This window comes from Grampus griseus (assembly GCF_964374135.1).
Source record: "Grampus griseus genome assembly, chromosome: 11".
Taxonomy (NCBI): Eukaryota; Metazoa; Chordata; class Mammalia; order Artiodactyla; family Delphinidae; genus Grampus; species Grampus griseus.
Window position 1 is genome coordinate 44,840,545 of NC_139005.1, and position 26,738 is coordinate 44,867,282.

General features: G+C 39.4%; 1 protein-coding gene across 2 annotated transcripts; it reads right to left on the reverse strand.

The window, feature by feature from the left end:
- Positions 1 to 732: 732 nt before the first annotated feature.
- On the reverse strand, positions 733 to 26,367 carry PRIM1 (DNA primase subunit 1; the record flags this gene model as incomplete). 2 transcript variants are annotated; one of them, XM_082666998.1, is made up of 13 exons in its annotated part: positions 26,225 to 26,367; positions 24,587 to 24,744; positions 14,674 to 14,780; positions 14,530 to 14,603; positions 13,262 to 13,398; positions 12,789 to 12,847; positions 11,666 to 11,775; positions 11,078 to 11,169; positions 10,768 to 10,909; positions 9,475 to 9,544; positions 8,952 to 9,040; positions 3,482 to 3,580; positions 733 to 1,921 (listed from the first exon to the last, which is right to left on the reverse strand). In XM_082666998.1, exons 1-13 carry the CDS (start codon positions 26,325 to 26,327, stop codon positions 1,902 to 1,904), a joined length of 1,260 nt encoding a protein of 419 aa, XP_082523124.1. In that variant the 5' UTR covers positions 26,328 to 26,367. The 2 variants fall into 2 exon arrangements, with proteins under 2 accessions (XP_082523124.1, XP_082523123.1); XM_082666997.1 differs by lacking the exon at positions 733 to 1,921 and having other exon boundaries at positions 3,447 to 3,580.
- Positions 26,368 to 26,738: the final 371 nt, after the last annotated feature.

The following is a 26,738-nucleotide window of genomic DNA, read 5'->3' on the forward strand; positions in this document are numbered from 1 at the left end:
CTTAAAAAGTGTTAAAATTGTTAATAGAATTTCTACCTAATAGTGATCTGGGAGACTTGTCAATGCAGTCCATTTACCTTCAGAAGGGCCAGCAATAGCCATCTCCTTAGACAAACAAAACTACATTTTGACCATTCCCCTTTCTTTCCCAGCAAGCCCACTGACTTTTCTAACTCTGTTAATGATTAGCTAAGGAAGGACGTATTTTCTTTCTTTGGGTTTCTTTATAAACTGGGCAAGTTTGCAGACGGAAACCAGTTCTGTGCCCTTTGTTTCTACAATTCTCATATATGGATGAGAAGGCAAATCAGCTAGGGAAGTCAAGTCTTTATGTTTCTGTTGTCTTCAAGAACCAAACTCTTTTGCACAAGCACAATATATTCTGTAATTTATTTTATGGGCAATTATACCGGTTTTTATCAAGGGCTCTAATATTAAAGCATTAAAATGTTTTAATGCTAGACATATTGGAAGCCTAAAACATCTCTTGCTGAAAGCATAATACCAGTCTTTCTACTCATTCTGAGTTAGGATGGACTAATGAGTCTTTAGTAATTAAAAATTTTTTATTTACTTGGCTGCGCTGGGTCTGCGAACTTGTAGCTGCAGTATGTGGCATCCAGTTCTCTGAACAGGGATGGAACTGGGGTCCCCTACATTGGGAGCACAGAGTCAGCCACTGGACCACCAGAGGAGTCCCAAGTCTTTAGGAATTTTGTATTCAGGAGTTTTAATTGACCAGTCACTGTTTTCCAAAAACACTGAACAATACATAGTAAACAGAAGCTCAGATGAGGAATTTTACACAATAGTCTTTAATATTTTTTCTTAAAAAATTAGAAAAAAAGAAATGAAAGGCATTTCAGTGTGTTGACTGTATTATAAATCTGTTTTATATAAATCAAAAACAAAAAACGGACTGTGGCAATGGAGAATACAATGTTATAGGTAGTGCAAAGGAAGGAAAATTTTCATAACTCACGGAAAGCACCAGCCTGATAGCTTGCTTCTCAGTGTTTCTCAAAAGACAGAATGTAAACCAGAATGACTGTTTTGTTAGGTTGGTTGTAAAACCAGGCAAAAGAAATCTGACACTTCAGAATCTATCACACGAAATCAAATACAGAAGAAATGAAACCTTTAAAATTAAATTTAAGTGTCTGGAGATATAGAGAGTCCAAGTGTTTCGACAAGTACAAAAGGTTTTATGCTGGTGAAGTTGGTTATTTTTTCTAAATTGCTTAGAAAATTGTTCTGAGGGAAGAAGTTAGGAGCTACAATTGCCAACAGTTGTAAAAAATATTCTACTAGGCCCTAATATTGTAACATAGTAACTCGTATCTTTTGAACTAAAGTTTTAGTAGGTGTAGATGCTCATTTTAAAATTATTTTTTAAAAGACAAGCAGCGGGGTGTGGCCTGACCAATAAAAATATCAGTAAGCAAAATTAGGGAGTGACTGAATACACACTCCAGGTATAATTGACTTAAGTGTCTAAGACTTAAGAACAAAATGCTCATTCACCTAGAAATATGGAGGCTGAATCTGGTGAACTGACATCAAAATCTTGGGCATATTACTGCTCACTTACCTCCATATATGGCAACTGGTAGAAGTGAGTACCTATATCAGAAATCTTAGAATTATAATATTAAATTTTACAAATTAATCTGCAATCCACTTATATCCTCCTATTATTGCTCCTTCCAGGAGCCTGAATATTCTCCTTTGGTGGTCTCAGGAATCTTTTCAACATAATTATTTTTCAAGAAAAGAAAATTTTGCTTTGAGCATTAAGACACATACACAGTTCTGCTATATTTATTAAATGTCTCTTGAAGTATTTGATTCTTGGTTGAAGGGAGAAGATATCCACATTGGTAAAAAGGGAGTTGTTATCTTCAGAAGTCTTTTTGTAAATCTAAAATAGAACAGATTTTTATCAAGGATAGTAAAGGAAAACAAAACAAAGCCCATTTATTTCACATCCTGATTTGCTTAATGCTTCCATTAAATTCACATCATGCATAAAGATTTGCTTTCACATTTGCTGAAGCCAACATTATAGGCTGAGCTAGTACAGAACAAGAATACAAAGGACTTAATATGACCAGTTGGAATGGCAGCTTCAATGAGGCTTTCCAAGTTCAGAGTCATCACTGTTCATTCAACAAGCACATATTTGAGTGGCTACTATGAGTTAGGGCATTATCTTAGGCACTACTTTTTAACCACCACACATTTTGTTAAAAAATGAAGTGGAAAGGGAGTTTGTATTTTTATAACACTGCCAGTTTTCTATGGTATCCATCAATCTCTTGAATAATATTCACTGTTGATTTTTTTCCTTTTGGCTTACACATATGCTCAGGCATCTCCTATTCAAAGAACTCTTCCTTTGACACTGCTATCCTCCTAGCACCTCCTTCTCGCTCTTATATCCAACAGGATTTTATCAGTTCTCTACTGCATTTGACACTTGATAATCTCCTTGAAACTTTCCTTTCCCTTGGCTTCTGTGACACTTTTACTTAGATCTTTCAACTTCCAAAAAATCATTACCAAGTTTCAAGGATGGCTCCAGTAGTTGCACTTTTTGGAGATCTCCAATTCTACTGTCCTAATACTAATAGCTCAATTGATCTCTTGGGCTCTAGTCTATCCCCTGCTTCTCCCCAGATATACTGTTGCTAGATTTATCTTTCTATTATAGATAAAACTACAAATCATGGCACTCCCTTTCTCAAAAACCTTTAATAGCTTCCCTGTCCCATCTGAATTAAGCTCAAACTCCCAAGACTGGAATTCGAGGCCATCTATACTCTGGCTTCAGTCTGCTTCTTCGGATTTCTCTCCCATCACTTCCTGACGCATCTTTTACCAGATAAGCTGTACTACTTGATGGCCTCTAGAGTGACTTGATGCTTTCCTGCTTCTATGCCTTTGTTCCTGCTGTTCCTTCAAGAATGAACAACCTGTCTCCTTTTTCCACTCCTGTACCTTTACCTCATCAAATCTCTGCTTGCGGAAATCCTACTCATACCTCAAGGTATGATATATTAGCATTGGGGATTAGAATTCGTACAGCAGCTCACTGAAATAGAGTTCAAATACCACCCTTTTCATATAAAATCTTCTCAGGTTCTCTCAATCAGACGAGATCTCTTAGCATTTTGTACTTCTTTGTTTTGTACCAGTTAGTACTCCTTAAGGGCAGGGGAGCCATCATGTGGAATTCATCTTTGTATAATTCATTTTTGTTTCCCTCATAGTACCTGACACATAGAAGGTGTTAAAATGAGTGTGTGCTGAATTGAATTAAGGGACCCCACTTTTCAAAATACTAAGGATAGTGAGATAAACTAGTAACTTTTCTTGAGAGGAGAAAGATTACAGCTCTAAAAATTGTTCACTTGCTGGATGTTTTAAACTACCTGTACTAAGACCTAAATAGCTATAAGGGAAAGGTATAGAATCTTACCACTCTTCTTGAGAAGTTCTCCTTTTCGAGATTTATCCAGGTTTTCAAGAAACTGCTCAAAAACTTTTACAAAAGGACCTAGACTGGTCTTCTTGTAATCTAAATTATGAAGACCATGAATTATAATTAGCATTTTGGCAGCAAGAATAACATGAAAGTATAAGTTTCTTGTAAAAATTCTCTAGAATAGCGCTGTCCAATAGAAATATAATAAGAAATGTGTAATTTAAAACATTCTAGTAGCCATATTAAAAAGGTGAAATTAATTTTAATAATGTATTTTATTTAACCCATTATATCTAAAATATCATTTCATCTAAAATATCATTTCAACATGTGATAAAGATTGAAATATTTTACATTCTTTCACACTTCTTTGAAATCTAGTATTTTGTACTTAAAGTACATCTCAATTTAGATACTATATTATCATTGGAAATACTTGATCTAGATTTAAATTATAAAATATATAGATAAAAAAGCTCATATAACTAATTTTTCCAAACATACTTAAAAGTTCTCCAATAATTGAATCGATTATCAGTTTTTAAGTTTAAATTAATTAAAATTAAAAAAAATCTGTGGCTAATAGCCACATGTGGCTAATGTATCAGACAGTGCTGCTCTAAAACATCCAAACCACGTGTACACATCTACTCTAGCAGTCAGTCATAGCATCATCTACTGCTATGTGTTAAGTCCCATCAAACATTCCTTCCTTTAGAAATTGTGGCTTTAATAATAAATAGTTTTACCAACAGAGCAAAACATTAAAAATGTGAAGTCAGGGCCATGCCTTCTGAAAACAATCAGAAGTTGATAGTCACATGCATTAAGTACAGGTATTCTTTGATCTATAAAACAGTCTTAAAAATGTACATAAAATTTTGAATACAGAATCTTAATCATCCATTTAATTAAACAATCTATAATTAATACCCAAAGGAGGCAAAAATCTAATTGAGATCAAAATGAGGTTTGGATTTTGTCTGCATGGAATTAAGAGTCCTCATAATAGTTTACCGGAAAGAGTAAAAAAAGAAACTAGGGACTTTGCCCTTGGTCCAGTGGTTAAGACTACACGCTTCCACTGCAGGGGGTGTAGGTTTGATCCCTGGTTGGGGAACTAAGATCCCGCATGCCACGTGGCCAAAAAATTAAACAAACAAAAAATCTTAAAACAGAAAACAAAACATAAAAAAGAAACTATACTTAAAAATTTTTTTAGTAAATGTTATCTGACTTACTTGGGACTGGAAAAGGAATCTTGATGAGAGTATTATGGATGAATATCTCAATTGTGGCAATTATGAAAGTAGATTATAATTTTGTTCTAAATTTTTAATATATAAATTTTCTTAAGATAAATAAACTTATACCAAAGAAACAATTTAGTTTGGGTTCAACCACATTTTACTTTGAACCTTTAATTCAAAATTGTAAGCTCCTTGGATGAAGGCCTCTATATTTGCTTCACCATTGCGGAATATATAATAAGCTCTCCATATAATTATTAAACAAATACTTACAAATTAAACAAATATTTACAACTGCCTATTATACAATATATTGAGTACTATGCTAAATTATAAAAATGTATAAGCCATACTACTTGGTCTCAAGAAGTTTTTATTTTTTATTATTATTATTTTTTCTTTGCGGTACGCGGGCCTCTCACTGTTGTGGCCTCTCCCATTGCGGAGCACAGGCTCCGGATGTGCAGGCTCAGCAACCATGGCTCACGGGCCCAGCTGCTCCGCGGCATGTGGGATCTTCCCAGACCGGGGCACAAACCCATATCCCCTGCATCAGCAGGCGGACTCTCAACCACTGCGCCACCAGGGAAGCCCAAGAAGTTTTTATTTTTAAAAATTTATTTATTTGGGCCATGCTGTGTGGCTTGCAGGATCTTAGTTCCTCGACCAGGGATGGAACCCGGGGCCCAGTGGAAGCTCGGAGTCCTAACCACCGCACTGCCAGGGAATTCCCTCAAGAAGTTTTGGAATGAACTGGAAAAACAACTCCTATATGTAGTGATAGAAAACAATATATAATTAAAGGCCAAACAGGCATATGGATAAGTATGAGTCCAAAGAATTGACCAGAGCTTCCCTGGGGGTGCAGTGGTTGAGAATCCACCTGCCAATGCAGGGGACATGGGTTCAAGCCCTGGTCCAGGAACATTCCACATGTTGTGGAGCAACAAAGCCTGTGCGCCACAACTACTGAACCTGTGTGCCACAACTACTGAAGCCCACGCGCCTAGAGCCGGTGCACTGCAACGAGAAGCCACTGCAATGAGAAGCCTGTGCACCTCTATGAAGAGTAGCCCCTGCTCGCTGCAGCTAGAGAAACACTGCATGCAGCAACGAAGGCCCAACACAGCCAAAAATAAATAAATAAAATTAATTTAAAAAAAAAAAGAAAAAAGGAATTGACCAATCAAAGTTGACTGAGGTGGCTATGAACTAGGTCTTAGAAAAAAAGATTTAATTAGATAGAAAGGAGAGTGGAGAACATTCCAGGATTTGAGAAGTAGAAGGGAAGCAGCAAATGGTACTAATCTGAAAGTGGACAAAAGCTTACAATCACAGAAACTAAAGAAATAATAAGGAACTTACATATCACCTATTCCAGCCTCCCACTACCTCTAGAGCATCCCTGATTTACTGATGGCTATTAGCCTTTATGAATACTTGAAATGATAGGCAGTGCAGTTTATGTTTGAACACTTGTATTTATTACAAAGCTTCTCCTTATAGGGAGCCAAAACTTGCTTGCTCAAAACCTCTGAACAAAGGAAAAAGATGTCCACAAAGAGATAATATTAAATTTAAAAAGTTGTGTTACAGTAATATATGCACTTGGTTAAAAAAAGTAAAATAGTCCTAACAGGTTTATAGTGGAAAAAAATAGCAGCCTCCTGCCCTAATTCTGACCTTTCCATCTTCTTGAATGGCAACTACTTTTTTCTTTCCTAGCATTCACTTCTAAAAATGAATACTTCCATTGTTACTTAGAAATCTAAGGCCATTCTTCCTAGCTCTATGGCTTTTTTGTTGGGGAGGGGTAGTAGGAGGAAGGGGTCTGAAAGCTCTTAAGATCTTCTCTTAATTCTCAGTGTTAAATTTCAAAATGATGTGCCTTGGTGTAGGCACATCATTCTTATTATGCTGAGCCCTTTCAACAAGGGCTCATTTCTGGGATGTCGTCCTATATAATTTTGACAATTTTTTCCTCTCTGTTTTATTTATTCTTTTTCTGTCAGATATTAGACCTCCTGAACCAGTCTTTAATTTTATCTTTCTTTTCCTTAAAAAAACAACTAACTTGTCTTTTTTGTATTACTTTCTGGGAAATCTCAACTTTTCTCTTCCAGCCCTTCCATTGAATTTTTTATTCAAATGGTGATTTTTTTGATTTTTAAGATCTCTTTCTTATTCTCTGAGTGTTTCTTTTTCATAGCATTTTGGTCTTGTTTCATGGATACACTATCTTCTCTTATTCTCTGAGGATATCGTTTTTCTTTTTAATATAAATTTATTTATTATATTTATTTTTATTTTTGGCTGTGTTGGGTCTTCGTTGCTGTGCGTGGGCCCTAGTTGCGCAGGCTTCAATAGATGTGGCACGCAGGCTCAGCAGCTGTGGCCCGCAGGCTCTAGAGCACAGGCTCAGTAGTTGTGATGCATGGGCTTAGTTGCTCCGTGGCATGTGGGATCTTCCCGGACCAGGGCTCGAACCCACGTCCCCTGCACTGGCAGGCGGATTCTTAACCACCACACCACCAGGGAAGACCAGATATCGTTTTTTTTAAAAAAGGTTTCCTGGGCTTCCCTGGTGGCACAGTGGTTGAGAGTCCGCCTGCCGATGCAGGGGACACGGGTTCGTGCCCCGGTCCGGGAAGATCCTACATGCTGCGGAGCGGCTGGGCCCGTGAGCCATGGCCGCTGAGCCTGCGCGTCCAGAGCCTGTGCTCCACAACGGGAGAGGCCACAACAGTTAGAGGCCCACGTACCACAAAAAACAAAACAAACCAAACCAAACAAAAAAGGTTTCCTTTGTTCCTTGCATTGTCTGTTTTCCCTGAGTTCTTTTTTCCAGTTTATTTATGTTGGAGACTTTTTTCCGATATTTTAAACAGAACGCTTGTAATCATTCTACAAATAATGATGGTGGAATGTACTTGTTTACGTATTAAGTTAGAGCTAGAATATATGAAGTGATATTTGAACTTGGAATCTGAAAAAAGGGTAGCAACATTTGACTAAAAAGGTCAGAGATGAGAAATCTGCACTGCCCATTACAGTAGTCACTAGCCACATGAGGCTATTTAAAGTTAAATGAAATTAAAAATCCAGTTTCTCACATTTCAAGTGCTCAAAAGCCACATATGGCTAGTGATTACCATTTGGGCCATGCATAACATTTTCATCATCACAGAAAGTGCTATTGGACTCTACTGCTATAGTGTCTCTTGGGTATTGGTATAAGAAGATTTGACTTTCACTAACAGGAAGTTTTATATTCCCACCTCCTTCAAATTCTTGAATATACAATTCAATCACAGTTTAGACAGAACACTCATCTAGCTATAAAGACAAAGTAGAGAACAAAATATTGCATATATAGTAGTTGTTAAATAAATAGTTGTTGAATATAAGACTGTGAGATTCACTACTGGGCATATACCCAGAGAAAACCATAATTCAAAAAGACACATGCACCCCAATGTTCATTGCAACACTATTTACAACAGCCAGGTCATGGAAGCAACCTAAATGCCCATCGACAGATAAATAGATAAAGAAGACGTGGTACATATATACAATGGAATATTACTCAGCCATAAAAGAAATGGAATTGGGTCATTTGTAGAGACATGGATGGATCTAGAGACTGTCATACAGAGTGAAGTAAGTCAGAAAGAGAAAAACAAATATCGTATATTAATGCATATATGTGGAACCTAGAAAAATGGTACAGATGAACTGGTGTGCAGGGCAGAAATAGAGACACAGATGTAGAGAACAAACGTATGGACACCAAGGGGGAAAAGTGGCGGGCGGTGGTGGTGGTCGTGGGATGAATTGGGAGATTGGGATTGACATATATACACTAATATGTATAAAATGGATAACTAATAAGAACCTGCTGTATAAAAAAAAAAAAAGACTGTGAGATTCAAACAACTATCAAAACCAACTGACAATTTAATCTTACAATATAGATCCTGGCATTCAGATGTTACTTGTGAATATTTGTTGACTCAAATTGGATTCAACAGCACCATCTGGGCAATTGATGAAGGACAGAAACATTGCTATAATATTATTTGTTACTGAGCTGGTTTCAGGATAAACATTGATCTATTCTGGTCTGAATCCAAGGCGAGTTAATTACTGGAGTCACAGAAAGATGTCTATATAGAAAGATTATGTTAAAGTGAGACTTCAATATATTAACCTACCTCTGGTTCTATGTTTGATATCAGATTCAGCTCCGTTCTCTTTTTCTTCTTCTTTAGTGGAAATAACATCCAATTCATGGCAAATGGAACTACAGATAGTAGAATAAGATAATTTTAAAGTTGGTTCTTGGTCAACATTACCCAGTGTATGAAAGCACATGAATCTCACAAGATTTTCTGTGAAAAAATTGTGTGGCCAACTAAATTTGGGATATTCTAAAAATGATAATCTCTTCTTGGAGTTTTCCATGCACATTAGCATATTAAAGACCAGGAAATTTTGCAGTAAATAACTTTTAATCTGCTTAAGTCAGCATTTCCCAAACTTATTTGAACTCTTTTTGCATAATAGCAGCTGAAAAACTTGTGTTCTATGGAACTCACTAGGAAATGTTGCTCTGCTAGGGCATCATCATACAGCCTCAGAGAAGCTGCCTCTCTTGAAGGGATCTAATCCAACATACGTCACATTTAGAACAACAATCACAAACAAAAAATGAGTGATCAGTAATCTGGAACATACCTGATGGTTGGAACAGTAAATGGATCAAACTGATCCACTTTCTGTAAATCAATAGGCACAGAAATGCGACCTGTGAGAATCAAAAGTTATAAACTGAAGACTGGAATACAGATCATTATAAGCTGTCTCCTATGAGTTATTTTTGGCTAAAATTTTAATCTAAGGCTTAGAAAGAGGGTTAGACTCATCTGTTAAGAACAGTATTTAGGCACATTAGGTGTGTCTTTTTTTTTTTTTTTGCGGTACTTGGGGCTCTCCCGTTGCGGAGCACAGGCTCTGGATGCGCAGGCTCAGCGGCCATGGCTCACGGGCTCAGCCACTCTGCGGCACGTGGGATCTTCCCGGACCGGGGCACGAACCCGTGTTCCCTGCATCGGCAGGCGGACTCTCAACCACTGCGCCACCAGGAAAGCCCTAGGTGTGTCTTTTATTTCTCTTAACAAAACACCAAAAAATAGATGTGAAAGACTGTTGAGCTATTACCTAGTTGCTGTTATTTCTACTTTTATTTCTATCTTCCTCTTCCCTATATCCTCCTATATTTAAGTACAACAGTCTCAAATTTAGAGTCCTCAAAATGGAACAGAATAGATGGAAATAGTTCATTTCATTACCTTGAGTTATTTGCTGAAATTGAAAAGACACCTATGTGTTGGCAGTTCTGAAAAGGGGCTGTATAAATGTATACACTACAGAGTCACTGTAGATTATTAAAGGAAACAAGGCAATTTGGGAGTATTTTTTAAAAAAATTATTTATGGGACTTCCCTGGTGGCGCAGTGGTGTGTTAGTTTCTGTGCAATGGTGTGTTAGTTTCTGCTTTATAACAAAGTGAACAAAGTTGCTGGCTGCACTGCGAGGCTTGCAGGATCTTAGTTCCCTGACCAGGGATCAAACATGGGCCCCATGAGTGAAAGCGCCAAGTCCTCACCACTGGACCACCAAGGTATTCCCCACAATTTGTTTTAAGACTGTGGACAAGTCACTTTAACCTCTTGGGCCACTGTTTTCTCATCTGTACAATGAGAGCTATTGTTCTGTGATTTCTAAGTTCCTCTCCAACTCTACTTCTAACAATGAACCTCAGAAACCCAACTAAAAATTATTTACATAGTGGAAACTCATCAGGCAGCTACTAATCAACAATTGAAAAGTCAGTGAACGCGGGCATTAGCTGACAGAACAAGTCTTCAACCTTTACTATTTCAGACATTCACACCCAGTGATATGCTTTCTAAAACAAAAAATAACTTTGATTTTTCTTTTATTTTCCTTACTTTCTTTACATAGTACCTGTTTTAGGATGAACACTAAAAGGGCTCTTCAGTAAATGATTGATTCCTTTGCTAACATTGATATCCAGTCGTGGAAAACAGTACTGGAGCATGATCTCCCACTCAAGCCAGGGTCCACATTTGTCATTTTTGCTGTTATTCTAAAAGTAGATGCAAATCCAGCATGAGGATCAGTAGGAATTTTTGAGGATTTCTTTAAAGTGGTTAAAAAGTGATCTTCATCATCTTTAACTTAGTAAGCAAAACAATCAGAATTTAATTAAAAATTGCATTATTGTATTTGTAATACAGATTTCAATGGAATATACCTGACATCTGCTGGCTGCTTTCTTCAAATGCTCCCAGCGCTGAAGTGAATTGTGATGCTTTTGGAAGCTTTGTTGAAGTTCATCATGCATTGGTGATGGGTCATTAAGGAACACACTCATTTAGGGCACATCAACGAACAACTTATTTTCAGTATATATTACCACAAGGATATCTAAAGTTCACATAGAAAGTAATTATTGTTTTCTAAAATGCAAATATTAAACACATATCCTCAGAGAAATTCTTTTGTTAAACTATATTAGATATAACAAAGAATGCCAAAATAACTGTATAGTTTAAGGTAAAACTGGTCCCTGGTCTGTACATATTTTGAGGATGATCCCACATCCTTTAAGTAGTCATTAATTTTAGGAGGATCAACTTTCAAAATGAGGAAATTTATTTACAAAACGGCCTCGCTTCTTATTGTATTCCAGACTAGAGATTAAAAAACGCAGAAACACAGGAGATGTTTTGTGTAAAAACATTAGACTTATAAACATATGAGAATATGTAGGCAGAACACATTTATAATATCATAGATCAATACAAGTAGCTCACATAGAAATAGTCTTGGGAAAGGATATTTTCAGGAACAAGGGCTAAAATCTTATCCCAGCTTTCTTTATTCTCAAGAATATCTTGATCAACCAAGGCATAGTCTTCAAAGTATTTTTTTATTATGTTTATAGATTTTCTGTAGGAATAACAATAACAAAGTCCCAACACTATTAGCAACACATATGCCACATGGCTTTTGTCCACTTGGAAGGCTAGTACTTATTTTCACTGAATTTCTAAAACTTAACTAGATAAAACTGGAATTACATCTCTTCACAGGGTTGTAAGAGTTAAATGAGACACTCTAAGGGGAAAGAACCTAGCATAATACTTGGTTTAGACTAGATATTCAAGAAATGTTTACTTTTTAAACTCCACGATTTAGAAGGTAATAGCATCATTAGTTTGTAACAAGGGTGGAAAGCAACCAAGTCAGGACAGCATAATAATACATCAGTAGTAGGATGTGGGATACAGTCTATAGTTTCTACTCTGAATTGCTTGCTTTAACATCTCAACACTTATATAGTGCTTAGCAGTTTGAAAATAGACTTCACATCTACTGTTTATTTATTTACCCGCGCCCCCTGCAGTGGAAGCACAGAGTCTTAACCACTGGACCGCCAGGGAAGTCCCTCTACTGTTTCATTTTATCTTTGCCACAACTCTGTGAGATAGATGGAGCAGACATTGTTCTCCCTATACTGATAAGAAACAGAGGCTCTAAAATTTATCAAGGTTGTATTAAACTGGCAGAATAGGGATTCTTACTCCTAATGCAAATCCTCTTTCCATTATCCTGGAGAAGTAGTGAATTCAGTGGAATCAAGCAGACCAGGACATGAATCCTGAATTTAATAATTACTTGTGTGAAGCCAAGCAAATTATACAATCTCTCCAAATCTCACTTCTCTCATCTGTAAATGGAGATACCATCATGTATCTAATGAGGTTGTTGTGAAGACCAATGAGAATATTTGTGAAGCACCTATCATGAATACTGGAGCGTATAAAATAGACACTCAATTAACTCTAGCTATTATTATTGTAAAATGCTACCCCAGCAGAGAAAATTAATCAGGTAATTCTAAAAGCACATGCAGGTAAATCAGATACAACTTAAACTTCATGGAGTCTTTTCCAACAGACCTGACAAAAGGATGAATTTTTTCACTTAAGTGAACTTTCTTTTTAACATCTTGACCACCCTGAAAAACAAACCATCACAAAAACACTTCGTGTATATTATGTAACATAAATGAAATAATTAAAACTTTCTTTAACGTGTTCTAAAGATATTGATTAAATTCTGTCAAAGTATAGAACCTTGGATGACATTTTATATAGTCTCAATACATGTAACTTTCTGGGTTAACTTCACTTGACATACTTGAACCAGAAAAGTAAACTAATCTTCCTTATGCCACAAAGGAGGATGCTTAACAGCAAAATATGAAGCATCTTAAAAAATGTAGCTACTATGATTTTAATTGATCTACTGGTAAAATCATCTACTCTGAAATACAAATTCTTAAAAGATAGTTTAATTTTGTTACAAAACATACCAGGCTTGGTCATATCTAGCAAACAAAGAAATGTAAATATCATTAAGAAGACCTTACCTTTACAACACTCAAATATTCAACTATCCCAGAACGTACTGCAGAGGACAGTTTTCTAACTGATTCATCACAGACCCAGCAATGAACACCTCTTCTTCCAGAATATACCCAGAGACGATGTTTAAATCCAAAGTCCTCTGACAAGGGGAGAAAAAATAGGTTTTAAAACAAATCTATGAATTCCTGGTTCTTGCTTACTTCTTTAGCTTCATTTTTTTAACCTCTTATCCACATGTACTCATCTTAACTATATTAGTTGACCCTTGAACAAAGTGGGGATTGGCGTGCCAACGCTCCCCAGTCGAAAATTCATGTACAACTTATAGTGGGCCCTCCGTAGAAACAGTTCCTCTGCATCAGTTCCTCTGTGTTTGCGGTGCCACATCTGCAGATTTAACCAACTACAGATCATAGAGTACTGTAGAATTTACTATTGAAAAAAAATCTGTATAGGTGGACATGTGCTGTTCAAACCCTTGTTGTTCAAGGGTCAACTGTACATTATTTGTATTGGGTTGGCCAAAAAGTTCGTTCGGGTCTTTTGTAACCTCTTACAGAAAACCCCGAATGAACTTTTTGGCCAGCCCAATAGTTTCCCATGCCCCCATGCTCTTGCCTTCAGTTCTTTACCTACCCTGGTCTCTCTGCTAAGAATGTCTTCATGCCCCAGTACTTCCATTTCTCTCCCTGACCAACTGCCATTTATCTCTAAAGACCCAGTCTAGGGATATTAAGAGATTTAATAAATTTAAAGTGTTTGAAACAGTGCCTGGTACATCATAAGCCCCCTATATAAGAGTTAGCTATTATTATTATCATTATCATCCTCATCATCACCTCTTCTAGGAAGCCTTTTCTCATCTAATCTCTTCCCATTCCTGTATGCACTCCTGCTGTTCTATACCCCCATAGCATCCCGTGCATATTAATGCATATGTAATCCTGAATTTTCTTGTTTCCTCCTTAGACTGCATAACCTACCTGAAGTAAGAATTGTTATCTTTCATAGTTCCCTCATCTAGCACAGTACCTAGCCTGCAAAAGTTGCTCAATAGATTGAATTGGGAAAAAATTAAATGATTTGATCAATAGCTTTATCAAAGTTTTAACTACAACTTTATTCTAATCTTTTATTTTCCCTACCATATGTTTCAAAGAAACATGTTAGTAATTTATGAGATTTGACTATAAAATGGTATAGACAGGTTACTATTCAGAGGAAAACAGATTCTCGCATTTGACCCCACTCAGATACTGTTAATACTTGCCCTTCAATGCTCGGTCAATGATGTGTATGGCCATCGTCATGAGGGTCCAGCACTTAGAACATATGTCTGCAGAACTGGAGCAGAATCATCATTATTCCTTGTCAGTGATACCACCCACCTACCATCAAAACACGTGGAACTCACCTACAACATCTCCTCACATCATCGTAGTCTGTCATGTCAATGTCAAACACCAGTTCTTTTTCCTGAGCCTGGAAAGCTCCCAGCTTCACTGTATTGTGTTGATTGGGCTACAAGTACAAAATAACAATCAGTTTCTATAACAGCTGCCATGCTGCCAGATATGCTTATTTTCTACCTACACAGAAAAAGTGGCCAAAGAGAAGTGAAGAAACCATATAATGCCAAGTCTATGTCAGTTGAAGCTCACTGACTCGATCCTATACATCCAGAATGGATGACAGTGTAACTTTCATCTACTTAAAACAAGATGTGATAAATACGTTACCATATTTTTTCTCTAGTTCCATTGAGATATAATTGATATATATGACATTGTATAATAAACATTTGTTGATCAATAGAAATCGTAACAATGAGTTTTTAGGTTTCTGATAAGGAAAAGTACATACAAATAATTAATGCCCTACTGCAAGGTATTTTAAGGACCTTAATTGTTACTGAACATATAAGTAACAGAAATGTATTTAAAAATTTTCAATAATTCAAAAACATCTCTCAATTAGTCTGGTTCAAGCTGTAAGTAATCTCCTTTGAGGCGATAGACTACCTGGTAAAGAAGGTGGACTGAATACAAATACTTATTTGGCTTCCTCTAAACCTGTGCAAAAATAAATTTTTTTTGTTTTGTTTTGTTTTTTGTTTTTTGCGATATGCGGGCCTCTCACTGTTGTGGCCTCTCCTGTTGCGGAGCACAGGCTCTGGACACGCAGGTTCAGCGGCTATGGCTCACGGGCCCAGCCGCTCCACGGCACATGGGATCTTCCCGAACCGGGGCACGAACCCGTGTCCCCTGCATCGGCAGGCGGACTCTCAACCACTGCGCCACCAGGGAAGCCCTTTTTTTTTTTTTAAAAGAAAGGCACAAGTCTTTTATTCATTCACTTACTTTTTAATTCTTATTGAAGTATAGTTGATTTAAAATGTGTTACTTTCTGCTGTACGGCAAAGTGAATCAGTTTTAAATATACATATATCCACTTTTTAAAAAAAAATTATTTATTTATTTATTTTTGGCTGTGTTGGGTCTTCGTTGCTGCGTGAGGGCTTTCTCTAGCTGTGGCGAGTGGGGGCTACTCCTTTTTTCTTTTTTTTTGGCGGTACGCTGGCCTCTCACTGTTGTGGCCTCTCCCGTTGTGGAGCACAGGCTCCGGACGCGCAGGCTCAGTGGCCATGGCTCACGGGCCCAGCTGCTCCGCGGCATGTGGGATCTTCCCGGACCGGGGCATGAACCCATGTCCCCTGCATCGGCAGGCGGACTCTCAACCACTGCGTCACCAGGGAAGCCCAGGGCTACTCTTGGTTGCAGTGCACAGGTTTCTTATCGTGGTGGCTTCTCTCATTGTGGAGCACGGGCTCTAGGCGTGTGGGCTTCAGTAGTTGCAGCTCGCAGGCTCAGTAGTTGTGGCTCACGGGCTCTAGAGCACAGGTTCAGTAGTTGTGGCGCACAGGCTTAGTTGCTCCACGGCATGTGGGATCTTCCCGGACCAGGGATTGAACCCGTGTCCCCTGCATTGTCAGGCGGATTTTCAACGACTGCGCACCATGGAAGCCCCTATTCACTCTTTTCTTTCTATTTATTTATTTATTTTTTGGTATGCAGGATCTTAGTTCCCTGACCAGGGATGGAACTCGAGCCCCCTGCAGTGGAAGTGCAGAGTCTTAACCACTGGGCCGCCAGGGAAGTTCCTATCCACTCTTTAGATTCTTTTCCTATATAGGTCATTACAGAGTATTGAGTAGAGAGTTCCCTGTGCTATACAGTAGGTCCTTATTAGTTATCTCTTATACATAGTAGTGCGTATATGTCAATTCCGATTTCCCAATTTATCCCTCTCCCCTCCTTTCCCCCCTGGTATCCATAAGTTTGTTTTCTACATTTATGACTTTATTTCCTTTTTTTTTTCGGCTGCGCCCCACAGCATATGGAATCTTAGTTCCCCGACCAGGGATCAAATCCGCACCCCCTGCGTTGGAAGCGTGGAGTCTTAACCACTGGACTGCCAGTGAAGTCCCTGTGATTGTATATCTGTTTTGTAAGTAAGTTCATTGGCGTTAAGTCTTTTAAAAAAGAACCAGAGAGGGGCCTGGTGCTGACCTGAGCAGCCCCTTTCCCTGCCTGACCTGCATGACCAGGCCCCTCCCCAGGAGGCACAGCTGGCTGAGGGACGGGCACTGGGTACCTCAGGGTGAGCAAAGGCCACGGGGCTAGGGGCACAGCCTGTACTCCCACCCTGAAGTTCCCCAACTGCACCTTTGTTGAATTGGGGTAGCTAGGAGGATCTTGGGGTGAAGGATGATGTCTTGGCAGCTGAAGCTGGGGCAAGAACCCTGGGCTCGGGTAAGGAGCAGGGGGAAGAAAGTATTCTGGTCTTAAGTCCAGCTCTGTCCTCAGCAGGCTCTGGCTTCCTGCCCTGGCTTTCCTCTGATGCTATAAATTTTCTGGTCCCCCTGGGTCTGGGGACAGTGTTGCCTTCCATGTCTAGAGAAACTGTTGTAACCAACCTTTTCTAACACAATAAAGAGGTGTCCTGGAAAAAAAAAAAAAAAGAACCAGAGAGGAGACAATACCACCACAATTTTTATAAGGAGAACCAAAAAACTGAATCTTCAGCTCTCAGTAAAGGATAAGAAGGAACCCAATTTACACCTCAGAATCCCCAAAAGTCTCAGGAATAGGTGACAACAGGCATCTCTGGAGGTGAGATTAAAAACAAGAGGATTGATTTAAAATCTACTTATGAAGCAGTTAGTTCCCCATAGTGCTAAACTTACTCTGTGGAGCTAGGTGACTGTGCTTCCATTTCCCTGGCAAAGATACCTGAATTATTATCTGCAGAGTGTAAAACAGAGGGTCTCTGGGCTGGGGAGAGGACAACAGTTACAGTTGAAGAAGGATGTGTTGTACAGATATTCAGAGGATTAATTAGACCTTTACATGGGGAATGCTGAGACCCAGCCCTCTCCTCCGTACCCTTCCACTAACACCCCAGGCAGGAGACGGGAAGATTCCTTTCTGAAGACTCTGTCCAAGTGTGCCAGGCACTGTTATTAGGCTCTAGGAATAGATCAGTCATCAGCTGGAGTTTTCATTCTAGTAAAGATCTAGAGAAATTGACATCAGAGATTCGCCCCAATAAAACAGCCCAGCCAGATCACTCAGTAGTAAAGAAATCTCAGCCATGTATACAGAGTCTCCAATCAGCTTTTTAGTACTCTATTCTTAAATATAAGCAACAAGCAAGAAACTACCAGACATATGAGGAAAACCTCTGATATGAAGGAGTGAAAAAAAACAGAAAAAAATGCACCTTTAGAGAAAAGAGCCTGTGGAACAGAAAAAAATTTTAAAAACTATCATTGATATCCTCAGTGAGAGAAGATGTATCAATGAAAAAAGTACAGGATGTCCTAAAAAAAAGTTCTTGGAAATGAAAATATAATAGCAGAAATGAAAAACTTTTAAGGAAATTGCCCAGAAAGTAGAGAAAAAGGAGACTGAAAAATAGGAAGAAAGGGCTTCCCTGGTGGCGCAGTGGTTGAGAGTCCGCCTGTGATGCAGGGGACACGGGTTCGTGCCCTGGTCCGGGAAGATCCCACAGGCCACGGAGCGGCTGGGCCCATGAGCCATGGCCGCTAAGCCTGCGTCTCCGGAGCCTGTGCTCCACAATGGGAGAGGCCACAACAGTGAGAGGCCTGCATACTGAAAAAAAAAAAAAGGAAGAAAAAAAAAGAATTAGAAGACCAGTCTAAGACATAAAATCACCTTTAGGAATTCTAGAGACCAGAGAAAATAGGTAGGAAAAATTATATTAAAAATAAAAAGGGTCAGCCAAGAGGGCAGACCGAAGAAACAATAAGAACTATAATCCTGCAGCCTGAGGAACAAAAACCACATTCACAGAAAAGATGAAAGGCAGAGGGCTATGTATCAGATGAAGGAACAAGATAAAACCCCAGAAAAACAATTAAATGAAGTGGAGATAGGCAACCTTCCAGAAAAAGAATTCAGAATAATGATAGTGAAGATGATCCAGGACATTGGAAAAAGAATGGAGGCAAAGATCGAGAAGATGCAATAAATGTTTAACAAAGACCTAGAAGAATTAAAGAACAAACAAACAGAGATGAACAATACAATAACTGAAATGAAAAATACACTAGAAGGAATCAATAGCAGAATTACTGAGGCCGAAGAACAGATAAGTGACCTGGAAGACAGAATGGTGGAATTCACTGCTGCAGAACAGAATAAAGAAAAAAGAATGAAAAGAAATGAAGACAGCCTAAGGGACCTCTGGGACATTAAACGCAACAACATTCGCATTATAGGAGTCCCAGAAGGAGAGGAGAGAGAGAAAGGACCCAAGAAAATACCTGAAGAGATTATAGTCGAAAACTTCCCTAACATGGGAAAGGAAATAGCCACCCAAGTCCAGGAAGCACAGAGATAAACCCAAGGAGAAACACGCCGAGACACATAGTAATCAAATTGGCAGAAATTAAAGACAAAGAAAAATTATTGAAAGCAGCAAGGAAAAAATGACAAATAACATACAAGGGAACATAAGGTTAACAGCTGATTTCTCAGCAGAAACTCTCAGCCAGAAGGGAGAAGGGAGTGGCATGACATATTTAAAGTAATGAAAGGGAAAAACCTACAACCAAGATTACTCTACCCGGCAAGGATCTCATCCAGATTTGATGGAGAAATCAAAAGCTTTACAGACAAGCAAAAGCGAAGGGAATTCAGCACCACCAAACCAGCTCTACAACAAATGCTAAAGGAACTTCTCTAACTGGGAAACACAAGAGAAGAAAAGGACTTATAATAACAAACCCAAAGTAATTAAGAAAATGGTAATAGGAACATACATATCAGTAATTACCTTAAACGTAAATGGATTAAATGCTCCAACCAAAAGACACAGGCTCACTGAATGGATACAAAAACAAGACCCATATATATGCTGTCTACAAGAGACCCACTTTAGATCTAGGGACACATACAGACTGAAAGTGAGGGGATGGAAAAAGATATTCCATGCAAATGGAAATCAAAAGAAAGCTGGAGTAGCAATACTCATATCAGATAAAATAGACTTTAAAATAAAGGCTGTTACAAGAGACGAGGAAGGACACTACATAATGATCAAGGGATCAATCCAAGAAGAAGATGTAACAATTATAAATATATATGCACCCAACATAGGAGTACCTCAATACATAAGGCAACTGCTAACAGCTATAAAAGAGGAAATCAACAGTGACACAATAATAGTGGGGGACTTTAACACCTCACTTACACTGATGGACAGATCATACCGACAGAAAATTAATAAGGAAACACAAGCTTTAAATGACACAATAAACCAAATAGATTTAATTGATATTTATAGGACAGTCCCATCCAAACAGCAGATTACCTTTCTTCTCAAATGCGCACAGAACATTCTCCAGGATAGATCACATCTTGGGTCACAAATCAAGCCTCAGTAAATTTAAGAAAATTGAAATCACATCAAGCATCTCTTCTGACCACAATGCTATGAGACTAGATCTCAATTACAGGGAAAAAAACGTAAAAAACACAAACACATGGAGGCTAAACAATATGTTACTAAATAACCAAGAGATCACTGAAGAAATCAAAGAGGAAATCAAAAAATACCTAGAGACAAATGATAATGAAAACACGATGATCCAAAACCTATGTGATGCAGCAAAAGCACTTCTAAGAGGGAAGTTTATAGCAATACAATCCTACCTCAAGAAACAACAAACATCTCAAACACACAATCTAACCTTACACCTAAAGGAAATAGAGAAAGAACAAACAAAACACAAAGTTAGTAGAAGGAAAGAAATCATAAAGATCAGAGCAGAAATAAATGAAATAGAAACAAAGAAAACAATAACAAAGATCAATAAAACTAAAAAAAAATTAAAAAAAATAAAAAGGGTCAGAATGGCCATTATCAAAAAATCTAGAAACAATAGATGCTGGAAAGGATGTGGTGAAAAGGGAAACCTCCTGCACTGTTGGTGGGAACGTAAATTGATACAACCACAATGGAAAACAGTATGGAGGTTTCTTAAAAAACTAAAAATAGAACTACCATACAACCCAGCTATCCCACTACTGGGCATATACCCTGAGAAAACCGTAATTCAAAAAGAGACATGTACCACAATGTTCATTGCAGCACTATTTACAATAGCCAGGACTTGGAACCAACCTAAATGTCCATCCACAGATGAATGGGTAAAGAAGATGTGGCACATATACAAAATGGAATATTACTCAGTCATAAAAAGAAATGAAACTGAGTTATTTGTAGTCAGGTGGATGGGCCTAGAGTCTGTCACACAGAGTGAAGTAAGTCAGAAAGAGAAAAACAAATACCATATGCTAACACATATATGGAATCTAAAAAAAAAAAAATGGTACTGATGAACCTAGTTGCAGGGCAGGAATAAAGATGTAGACATAGAGAATGGACTTGAGGACACAGGGTGGGAGGGGGAAGCTGGGGCAAAGTGAGAGTAGCACTGACATATATACACTACCGAATGTAAAATAGTTAGTTAGTGGGAAGCAGCAGCATAGCACAGAGAGATCAGCTCGGTGCTTTGCGAAGACCTAGAGGGGTGGGAGAGGGAGGCTCAAGAGGGAGGGGATATGGGGACATATGTATGCATATGGCTGATTCACTTTTTTGTACAACAGAAACTAACACAGTATTGTGAAGCAATTATACTCCAATAAAGATCTATTAAAGAAAAAAAAAAGGAAAATTTCCCAGGATTGAAGGATATGAGCTCATGATCATATGTGTCCATCAGGTATCTAGCACAATAGATGAAAAAAGATGTACACCATTAGGGACAGAGGGGATAGGTAGAAAATCCTAAGAGCGGGGCTTCCCTGGTGGCGCAGTGGTTAAGAATCCACCTGCCAATGCAGGCGACACGTATTCGAGCCCTAGTAAGGGAAGATCCCACATGCCGTGGAGCAACTAAGCCCGTGCGCCACAACTACTGAAGCCCACGTGCCTAGAGCCCGTGCTCCGCAACAAGAGAAGCCACCTCAATGAGAAGCCCGCGCACCGCAACGAAGAGTAGACCCCGCTTGCCGCAACTAGAGAAAGCCCGCACACAGCAACGAAGACTCAATGCAGCCAAAAATAAATAAAATAGGTACAACATTAAAGAAATAAATTTTTTTTTTAAAAAGAAAATCCTAAGAGTTTCCAGGTCCAACACAATGGAACAGGAATCAGAATGGCATTAGTCTTCTTAACAGCAACATTGGAAACTCGAAGATAATGTAGCAATGTCTTCAAAATTCTGAGGGAAAATGATTTACAAACTCAATCATTAGTTAAGCATAAAGATAGAATGAAGACATTTTCCAGATACAGAAGGTATGAAATATTTTGTCTTCCATGCACCTTTTCTTAGGAAGCTCCTGGAGGATGTGCTCCACCAAAACAAGGGAGTAAACCAAAAAGAGAACATAGAATCTAGGCAACAAGGATCACAGGAGAGAGGTGAAAGGAAACCAGGGTGATTACAAGTTCATATTTACCCGTCAGGCTTAGAGAGGAGGAGTTAAGAAGGCTGCAGGAGAAATTTCTTCAGGATGAAACTGACAAAATACTTGATGGATCTGAATACATTGGGAGATTTATATAATTAGCAGTTTGGGGTTGAATTAGTGATCTAATCCTAATTTTTAACAAACATACAAAGAGCATGTGGTAATAGGAAGGTTCTCTGTGTGGTGAGTGTAGGGGGTGAGACTAAAAAAACCCTAAACTCTCATCTGCCAGAATGGAAGGTCAGTAGATAATGCTTAAAATGGAAAAACAGAAGAAATATAATCATGTTATTTAGAGACAAGGAGGCAAATACCTTAACAATCAGCAAAAAGAAAATGCTTGCCTCTGGGGAGCAAAAACTAGGGGGAAAAGTAGGAGACCTTAAAAAAAAAAAAGCCTAATTAATAGTAGTTGATTCTGTAAACTACGCGCATAAAACTGATAAAAATCACAAACAAAACACACAAAAAAGGTGTACAGATGCCTCTGTCTTGGTCCAATTAAAAAAAATGACACTATCCCCCCCCCCCTTCTGTGCCAGGGAGAAGGAGTAGAGTGACAACTTGACCCTTCTACAGAGACTTCAATTTTTTGTTTTTTGTTTTTTTTTTGCGATACGCGGGCCTCTCACTGCTGTGGCCTCTCCCACCGTGGAGCATAGGCTCTGGACGCGCAGGCTCAGTGGCCATGGCTCACGGGCCCAGCCGCTCCGCAGTATGTGGGATCTTCCTGGACCGGGGCATGAACCCGTGTCCCCTGCATCCGCAGGTGGACTCTCAACCACTGCGCCACCAGGGAAGCACGAGACTTCAGTTTTAATCTCCACCTCTGAAGAGGAGTAAACTGTTCCAAAGCATTTTCCCTGCCTGCCTTATCTTACCTCTTCTTCTCCCCTTCCCCTGGGATTTAGTCAGAAAACCTGGATTCAGGTCCCATCTCCCTCATTTAGAAATTGTGTGACCTAGGGCAAATTATCGAAGTTCTCCTTTGTGAAAAGAATAATGAGGGCACTTCCCTGGTGGCACAGTGGTTGGGAGTCTGCCTGCCGATGCAGGGGACACGGGTTCGAGCCCTGGTCCGGGAAGATCCCACATGTTGCGGAGTGGCTGAGCCCGTGAGCCACAACTACTGAGCCCAAGGGCCACAACTACTGAAGCCTGCGCACCTAGAGCCCGTGCTCCGCAACGAGAGGGCACTGCAATGAGAAGCCCACGCACTGCAACGAAGAGTAACCCCCGCTCGCCGCAACTAGAGAAAGCCCGCACACAGCAACGAAGACCCAACGCAGCCAAAAATAAATATAAACAAAATAAATTTATATTAAAAAAAGAATAATGAGGATTGATATGAAAAACAAGCTATACAACATATGAAAAAGCTCCATACAAAAGCTATTATTTCATGTGTATATTTTCCCCACCATGTGTGTATTTTTAAGGAGAGGAAGAAGGACAATTTTGGTATGTTTATTCATTCAGCAGATAATTACTGTGTACTCTCTGCCTAGCAGTATTCTAGGCACTTAGAATGTATCAGTGAGGTGAGCAGGTAGGAGGAATGGCAGGCTGCAGACGCCTCACTGAGTAAGGACTTAAAGGAGGTGAGGGAATGAACCAATAAGATATTTGGGGAAATGGGTTCTAGGCAGTGGAAACTGCTTGAGCACGGGCCAGTGTGGCAGGTGAGGAGTGACTGAGCAGGAGAGAGGGGCTCTTACTTGGAGTGAAATGGGGAGCCACTGGAGAATGGTTTTGAGCAGAGGAATCATGACAATCTTGTTTTAAAAGGATCCTTCTGGCTGCTGTGTTGAGAATAGAGTCTAGAGTCTACAGGAGCAAAGTGTTAGAAAGTTTTTACAGTAATTTAGATTAGAGATGGTGATGATGATGGTAGCAGCACTAGTAGCAGTGGTTGGATTTTAGGTATTATTATGGTAGAGCTAAAGAGATTTCCTAGTGAAACAGATACAGGTGTGAGAGAAATAGAGAAATCAAGAATGATTCTCTCCAATGCCCTCTGTGCTCAACCACGCTGACTTCCTAGTCTTTTAGCCAGATACTCTTTTTTTTGTTCTAGTGAGAATACAACCAATTCACTTCCAAACTATTTCCAGTCAGCAATGTAAAGCATCAAAGGACAATTTGTGGCTCTTCAACTAAAATAAACTCTAAAAATTTATCTCAAAATGCTAGGGGCACCAATCCATTCTTGGTTTAAAAAACAACAAACTACATAAAAAATCGATTTCTTACTCTGTGGGAATATACTGCGCCTATATCAATCTTGTACGGATTCATTTTCTGCACCTCCTTTTCCAGATCACTCTGGTTGTTGAAGGATTGGTAACGAATGTAAATATCATCTTTCAATGTGAAGGAAAATTCACGGTGTTGAAAGTAATTCTTTACCACTGCAAAATAAATGTACACTTTAAAAGTTAATTTGGTACTTTACCCAGCTCAGAGCATTAAAACATTAACCAATGAGAATATATATATTTTTTTCTTTTTAATTTGTGCTTTTATTTGCCAGTATAACTACAGTAACCTGCAAACTTTTTTATTCTAAAAAGCACATTTTACATCACAGTCCAACAAACACATATATAATGTGTATACATATATAGAAGTGAAACAAAGGTTTTGCCAAAAACGTCTACCCTGAGTGTTAATTCTTTTTAAGACTTTTTTTTAAAAATTAAGGCTGAACTGCACTGACACATCATAATCACCAAAGTCCCTAGTTCATCTTAGGGTTCGCTTTACGAAGTGAATAGTGTTGCACATTCTACGGTTTGGACAATAGTATGATGACATAAAATCATTATAATGTCATACAAAGTATTTTCACCGCTCATAAAAACTTCTGTATTCTATGTATTCATCTCCCCTCCCCGCAAACTCCTGGCAACCACTGATCTTTTTATTGTCTCCATTGTTTTGCCTTTTCCAGAATGGCATATACACGGAATCTATTTTTCTTTTTTCCTTGAATAGAGGGGTTCAAAGCCTTTATGCCTATAACACCACTCATGGCCCAGCCACACGTGGACCGGACACGCTCCAGGTGGCAAACTCCCCCACTGAATACTGTAGCTTTCCTCCCAGTACTGAGCCCTGTCCCACTGGTCCTGCCCAGCAGCCACGTGCAGGTGAAGGGGGCATACGTGTTGGGTATCTTTCATAGGAAGGCCACAAGTTTTGTGCCCCTTGTCACAATGAACCCTAATTCCTGTTGGGTGTGTTGTAAACACATGAGCCATTTCTTCAGACCCCCTGCTCTGAGCACACCCCAGAGAAGATATTTTTAATGAGTCCTCTGTGCTCAGCACTGTGCTACATGTTAAAAAAAAAAAAAAGACAAGAAGTAGTTCCTAATTTGAACGGGTTTACAATCCCGCATCTAACAGGGAAAAGTAAAAATGAGGAAAAGATGCAGAAATATTTTCAATATGTAATACCACCTCTTTTTCCTCGGTGGGCACTAGTAAATTCCTGGGAAGAGTTAAGTACCTCTCCTCTTTTAGGAGATGCCCCTCTGTCCCTGAGCTGATCACGCCTCTGCAGCTTCATGCTATGACCCGGTAACCCCCCCTTGGCTGCAGATAAACACCGAACCGAAAGTGAGTCCGACCACTTGAGTCTGACCAAGGAGTGATAGGAGCAGCGGCTCTGCCTTACAATGCGTAGCGGTAGGCTGGTCATTACAACCTCTCTCGGCCCATTTACACCTCAGAGGTGAGGGGGAGGGCTCAAGATAACGCAAGACGGTGCCCGGCACAACGCCTGGCGCACAGGAGGCGCTTCATATTGTCATCCAAGGTACCCTCCTGAAACCTCCTCACGTTCCCCTCCCAACCCACTTCCCACCCCGCTCCCCGCCTCCATCACCTCCGCCATAGTTGAGCCAGCGATAGTACTGGGCGTAGGGAAAGAGCCTCCGGTAATAAAGCTTAAGCAGCTCGGGCAGCTCGGCGGGGTCAAACGCCTCCATGAAGCGCGGAACTCAACCCAGGGAGGCCGGCCACGAGAAATGGCGGGAACCACACAGCCGGAGCCCCCGCCACTGCGCAGGCGCATCGTGGCCGCGGCCGGCGGTCTGCAGGGGCCACTGGGAATTGTAGTTCCCATTCGGAGGTCGGCCTGAGCGAGGGAGGCGCTCCCGCGGTCTCCACCCGCCCGCTTCCACACTCCACTGCTCAGGTGGGCAGAAGGAGGCTGCGCCCATTCCAGGGATATCTTCTGCCTAAAGGTGAGCCTTGAAGCATATAGATTTAGGTTATTAAGATGAAGTAAAAGAGATGTTCTCCGCTAACTTTATGACTGTTTTAGAAACAATGTTAACCAGTATCTCTTTTTTTTAAGATTAAAAAATTTTTTATTTATCTTTGGCTGAGTTGGGTCT